General features: G+C 46.2%; 1 protein-coding gene across 1 annotated transcript; it reads left to right on the plus strand.

The window, feature by feature from the left end:
• Positions 1-4,860: 4,860 nt before the first annotated feature.
• Positions 4,861-6,084, plus strand: LOC112963515 (CDC42 small effector protein 2-B-like). Its single transcript, XM_026060652.1, has 3 exons — positions 4,861-4,914; positions 5,376-5,477; positions 6,010-6,084. The coding sequence occupies exons 1-3, from the start codon at positions 4,861-4,863 to the stop codon at positions 6,082-6,084; spliced, it is 231 nt and encodes a 76-aa protein (XP_025916437.1).
• Positions 6,085-6,298: the final 214 nt, after the last annotated feature.

Below are 6,298 nucleotides of genomic sequence, written 5' to 3' on the forward strand. Positions count from 1 at the left end.
GGCCGCCTACGTGCCTGAGCCGGGACCCGGGGAGGGGAGAGAGGGGCTGGAAAGAGAGGAGGAGGTAAAGAGGGGAGAAGCCCAACGTCAACTGCCGGGCAACGCCATGGCCGGAGGAGGAGGGAGCAGCCGAGCGGGTCCGCGCCGCACCAGCGCGCTCCGCAAAGGGAAGCGGGCAACCGCTGCATGAGGCTTCCCTCACGCTACCGCGCGCCCATTGGGCGGCTGCCAGGGCGCCGCAACCAATGGAGTGCGCGCCGCGACGGCGCCTCGCGGCCATTGGGCTGGGCGCGCTCGCCTGGCTTCCGATAGGCTGCAGCGCCGGCCGCTCGGTGGCGCCCATTGGCCGCTGCGCCAGGGTGGGGGGCAGCTGCGCCAATGGCAGCGTGGCGCCCGCTGAGGGCGAGAGGGGGGAATCCGGTCGCGGCTCCGCTGTGGGGATGCGCCGCGCTGAGGCCCCGCGGCAGCACCGGAGCGGGGAGGGGCAGGAGGGCTGAGCCGGCAGCGGCCTCCTTACCCGGGGCGACCAGAGGAACCGGGCGTGTCCGAGCCGGAGCGGGGAGATGCGACGAGGCAGATGCAGCGCTGGGCGCGGGGGAGCAGCGGGGTCGCCCCGTGGGGCCTGCAGGACCTCGGCATCCTCCATGGCCAAGGTCAAGCTCTGTCCTTGCCGCCACGCGGTTAGGGAGGCTCATGTGCGCGCACAGCAGAAATTTGACTGGAAAACCGGCTCGGTGCCAAGTGCTGGTCTCCGGTAGTCCCCGGTTTTTGAAAGAAGGACGGTTACCAGCCCTGCGACTGGAGGGGGCCGGGAGCGTCGCCGCGCGCGTGGCCGCCGGTCGGGCCTGGGCTCCCGGTGCTGCGGCCGCAGAGATCCCCAGGCCTGGAAACCAGGGCCTGAGGGACCTCGCCTCGGACCGTTGAGACCTTTTCCCTTCTATAACGAAATAAAACTTATGGTCACAGCGAATTTTTAAGTCCAGTCTGAATTTGTTCTTAGTAACGTTAAATTCCATAATTTACCAGTAAATAAGTCAATTTAGCATGTTCATGACACCAGTGTTTGAGACTGGTGTGATGCCAACCATTCAGCTTGATTCTCATCTTCTCTTGATTTTCACTGATTTTCTGCTGGTAGGACTCCAGCCAAGTCCCAGTTGGTTTCTCTAGTACTTATTTTTATCTTCCAAACAGAACACATAATTAGGTCTCTTGTTTTTTCTTCTTGTTTTTTTTTGGGGGGGTGGGGGGAGGCAGCTTTTTTCAACTTGTGACTAAGCCTGTTTCCACTTTGCTGCAGAGAGCCTCTCTTTCTTTTTTTATCTTTATGTCTGCTTTGCGTCTAAAAGGAGACACTTCAAAACTTCTGAGACTACACCCAAATTCCTTAGTTTAATATTACCAATACACCTAGATTAACAGAGGTCTCATTTAAAACCCTTTTCTCAGCTTTCTATGAAGCTTCAGAACTCCAAAAGACCCATATAGAATCAGACTATGTAATAGTGTTATGATGTAGTTTGAGGACTACATCTTAAACTAAATTTATAATCTATACATATATTAATAAAATCAGGATGCTAACTCCAAGCAGGTAAGGTCATTCTACAGCAGGGTTTCTGCTGGTTGGCTCCGAGGTTCTTCCAAAGCCTTGGTAGTTTTTTTGTTGCTCTTCATCTTTTATCAAGGAAGACACCTTAACTGTGCTCTTGAAGTGTTATTTTCAAAACTAATTTTTGATTTAGAAGTGAAAGTTCCACTGTTTTTTACCCTACCTTGCCATTCAAATATGTAAACGTACAACCATTATGGGATTTTAACATGATGTGAGTAACAAATGAGCAAAGTAAGGATAAACAGCAAATTAAAAGTCCAAAACAGTGATTTTTAGAAGGGTGATTAGGCTGAAATATGTTTCTCTCGCATCGATTCAAAATGGACAAAGTTGGAGGAATGAAAACTCCCAACAGCTCAGATAATACAGAAGTTATCACAACTTAACAAGTCAGTTGGAACAGGGTAATGATAGCCTGCATCTGGTGTGAGGTAATATATGTTAATGTTGTATTCATTATTTTTCACTGATAGCTCAGGGTCAAGGATTTGTCATGATCAGACCTAGCATCTACAGGCCATTTGCAATGAGTAGATACATGTTTGTAGGTTTGTATGTTATTAATCAGGATTACTGTGCATATCTCATGTCTATAAAGAGAGGTGAGGCTTTTGATTCAGGCAAACATTTTGCACTTCATACAGAATTCATATTTTATAAGCAAAATAAAAGAATATTTTGAATACTTTTTAATGCATAGCGCTGATAGAACGAATTGACGGTTACGCTCCATCAGGTACATCTAAACATTCAGAAAGCTCTTAGGCACTTTCAGGCTTTGGACGCCGTACAACACCGCTCGACACCGCACGACATCTGCGTCCATGCGCGTGCTAGCCACTTCCCCGGCCCTTTGTCTCTCTCTGCTTGGTGCTGCTGCTGCTGTGCTGAAAAATAGAGAGAGAGAACAACAGGATATTGTCCAGCCCTAGCCTGCGTGCCAACAGTGACAAAATGTTGTTTTCTCCTCGGTTTTGGGATTCTTGTTGGCTTCTATGAGTCCTGGGTGAGCCTGAACACATGAAGATGTTTTCAACATTTTTCTAGTTATTGCGGAAATATCGCTGAGTCTCTGGGAGGAAGGTGCTGTCCTGTGCCTGTACGCAGCCATCCCTTTTTGGAGGACGCTTCTCTGACCCGTGCGAAGGGAAAGACGAGCCCTGTTGGAAAACACACCAGGAGGCCAGGCAGTGCTGCCGCGTGCCCAGCTGACACCCACAGAGCTGCCGCAGGTGTGGAAGTGAGCCACGAGCTACACGGGCAGCGCTGAGAAAAGTGCACTGCTGCACAGTTTCCACGCCAAACTAGAGCGCTATTCTTGGCTTTCATTCTCCTTTTTTTAACACCTGTGGGTAAGCACCACGTGCGCTGCAGAACAGACTTCTGCGGCAGCTGACGGAGCGAGGGGATCTGTGGCCGGCTGTGGGATCACGCTGCCGCGTCCCTGCCGAGCAGCAGCCCAACGTGGGAACAGGAGCCGTGCGAGAGCTGGCGTGGCGAGGGACAGGACCTGGCCGTGTGCCAGCCCTTGCGCGGGGCAGAACGCCCCCGGAGCGGTAGCTAACCCGTGGGACGCCCCGAGCCCCCCGCATTGCTGGGATGCCGGGGGAGTGTATGGCACGAACAGCTGTGCTGGGGCATGGGGGGGTCCCGCAGCTAATCCGGTGCTGGTAAACTCATTTCACATCTCAGCAAGTCTGCTTTCCAAAGGGGGTTGTTCCTCTACAGCAACACGCTTTGTGATTTTTAAGAAAAATCTTCATTTTGATATGGTCTCCTTAGTATGAAATACAACAAAATGATCTGCAGTTAATGTGAAATGTAGGTGAAAGCTGGGGCGTCTGCGCGTTCCTGTGGCTGTGCACGCCATGGTCCCGTCTCTGCTGCATTTCTGCAAGGCATCGGGGTGGTAAAGGCCTTTGTGAGAGCAAGAAGCAAGGTGAAAAATAGCAATTTAGCCAGATAATGAGTTGTACTAAAACCACCCAGGATAAAATTGAAGTTTTGCATTCAATAATAATGTATCACATAGGCCACCTAAAGATAAGAGGGAAATGTAGCAAATGCTATGAAAGATAAACGACAGAACATTAACTAAATCTGCCTGAAGTATGAGAAGTGATGCAGTGAAAGAGAACTACAAAGGTGAAAGAAATAGATGTGCTAATTACCTAATTGTGGGATGATATAAGAAATGCCTGGGAAGAGGCAGTTTATGTTGTTTGTGAAGGCTTCAGTGTGGATTCAGAAAGGCTGAATTTATGAAGCTGTAACTTCTCTTAAGCTGTAAGCTTTCTTAAAAACAAAAAACTCCTTAATAAGTTAAAATGTTATTATAGTGAGCTAGGGTGTGAAAATGTCAATGTGAAAAGCTACCCTATAGCCCTGAAGCTGCTATAAAGGAAGATATAAAAGGAAGGTCACTGAAGGCTGACTAAAAAGCTGATTTTTATCCTAGCTTTTGGTGCTTCTAGTCAGTTACCTGTTGTGACCCTAATTTAGGTCTGCTGTATTCATGGTTTTGTATGTTCTGGGAAGCTTTAGGCTCTGTTTGATGAACTGCTTTTGTTGTGTTATAAAGATGCTTTTTTCTGGTTTTATGCAATTGTAGAACTTTCTGTACTTTGAACTTCTGTATGTCTATGAAGAGTAATTATATAAGGTGTAAGAAAGAGGCTCTCTTTTTGCAAGTATTTGTGTATTTTACGAATTCAGTCTGGACTTCAAAGCTATCATCTCTGGAAATACTAAGCAGTTCATGATTGTTGACTAGCTCTACTTACAACAGGATCACAGGCTGTATGTTAAAGCCCTAACTTAATTCTGGTATTGCTTTGATATTACACTTCTGTAAAGAAGCCAGAATTTATTTTACTGTCTCTGTCTGGAAGTAGATCTACATAATTCTAGCCCTGATTTCTAACACAAACGTACTGATTTTTAAGTTGACACTACTCCTCTATGCAGACATGCTTAAAAACTCTTTTACAGTCTTGTTCTAGTTTTGTTGAAATGTCTGTGCTCAATAGCTTACAAAACTCTACTTTGGTATGTTTTGGTATAACTTAAATAATAATCTCTGTAGGTGTACTCATCAGATGCTTGCTGTGATCTTCACCTGTGAATCTACACAAGCAATTCCCTCCTCAACTCGCCTTAGGAACTGCATCTTAGTCCTTGTACTGCTTTAAATTGGAGAGAAATAGCAAAACTTAACAAGACCTGGTGACCTACTGAGCAATATAATGACCGAGTTCCTGGTTTGTTTTAACTGGTGCAACGGCGAGCCGCCCCAGCCGGTGGGTAGATGCACAATTGTCATCTGTTATCAGACTTGTAACTTGTCTTTCAGTTATGCAGAAAACACTTTAATTGTCATGTTGCTCTGGTTAGATTGCGCTGAGGAAAGAGAAAGCTAAAAATGGACCTGTTACACCATGTTTAAACTATGTGTGTTTTGCCAGAAGCTATGATACTCTGACTGTTTGCAGTTCATAGGTTTGCTGGCTTGCTGTGTGAGCACTGGCTTTTCCAACTTTTTTTTTTTTTTTTTAAAAGTAAAAGTCTTGCTAAAAATCAGCAGTAATAAAGGTGAGTTTGACCCTCTTGTACTGTGAACAGTCTGAAAGCTCAGTCCTGCTGCCATGAGGAGTCACTGGGGACCAGTAGTGATTGATTTCTTTTAACTGAGCTGCTTGCTTCTGCCTGAAAGCAGCCTCCTCTTCTCTGAATAGAAACGTAGATATCCTCTGTCTTGCAGAAGAGGCGTCGGAGACTGGACCGGGATATGATAGGAGAGCCCATGAACTTCGTGCACACTGCGCACGTCGGGACGAGAGAGATGAGCAGTGGCTTTTCATCTGTAAGTGTGCACTGCTCGGACGAATCTCTGCTCAATAACCTGTACACAGGTAGCTATTAAAAGACTAGATATTTAGAAGAGGGCAAAACACCTGTTCTCCCTGACCCTGCAATGGAGTAGTGTCAGAACAGAATAATCTGTATTTTGAGTTGTGCACATGCGATGCTATGGAAGATGAGTTTGGTGGAGGAGCTGACTTGCCCAGAATCTTCACAAATGATGAAAATATCTTAGATACAGGTTCGGTGGAAGCATTTCATACTAGATCCAGATATTGCATCACCCTGAAGTCAAATCTGTGCCAAGGTGAGGGGTATGAGAATTTGTTGGATTTTGGACAGGAAGACCCATTTCATGCACTAGTTTAAAATGGGATTTAAAAATTCTGTGTTTAGTTCCTATTTCTTCCCATTGCTGTTGGGACCTAGCGCTGTAAACGCATGGCTCATCTGCTTCTTCAGACTGATGCTTTTAATAATTGCTTTGACAACTAGATTTTATAAGATGTATGTCCTAATAAACTTTTTTCTAGGCTGTATCAATTCAGGACCACATGAAGTCTAAAGGTGGCTACACAAATGGTACTGCTGCAACTATTCAGATATAGAAAATTAAGAAGGCTGAAATCTGCTCTGCCTTATGAGGACCTCCTGGACTGTGCTTTCATATTATCTAAAACCTCTTTATGATGGAGTAGAGAGAGTACTTGAATTATAAAGAGGTCAGTGCAAGCTTTGGCATTCTTTGCACAATAGGTTCTGAATAAGTTATTGTAAACTGTCCTTAAAAAATGGTCAGCTGTGGTAGTATTGCAGTAACAT

This window comes from Apteryx rowi, unplaced genomic scaffold, assembly GCF_003343035.1.
Source record: "Apteryx rowi isolate R43461 unplaced genomic scaffold, aptRow1 scaffold_17, whole genome shotgun sequence".
Classification (NCBI taxonomy): domain Eukaryota; kingdom Metazoa; phylum Chordata; class Aves; order Apterygiformes; family Apterygidae; genus Apteryx; species Apteryx rowi.

Coding starts and splice junctions, on each gene's coding strand:
- LOC112963515 (XM_026060652.1), top strand. CDS start 4,861: ATGACCGAGTTCCTGGTTTGTTTTAACTGGTGCAACGGCGAGCCGCCC. Junction 4,915..5,375: donor ACGGCGAGCCGCCCCAGCCG/GTGGGTAGATGC, acceptor TCTGTCTTGCAG/AAGAGGCGTCGGAGACTGGA. Junction 5,478..6,009: donor TGAGCAGTGGCTTTTCATCT/GTAAGTGTGCAC, acceptor ACTTTTTTCTAG/GCTGTATCAATTCAGGACCA.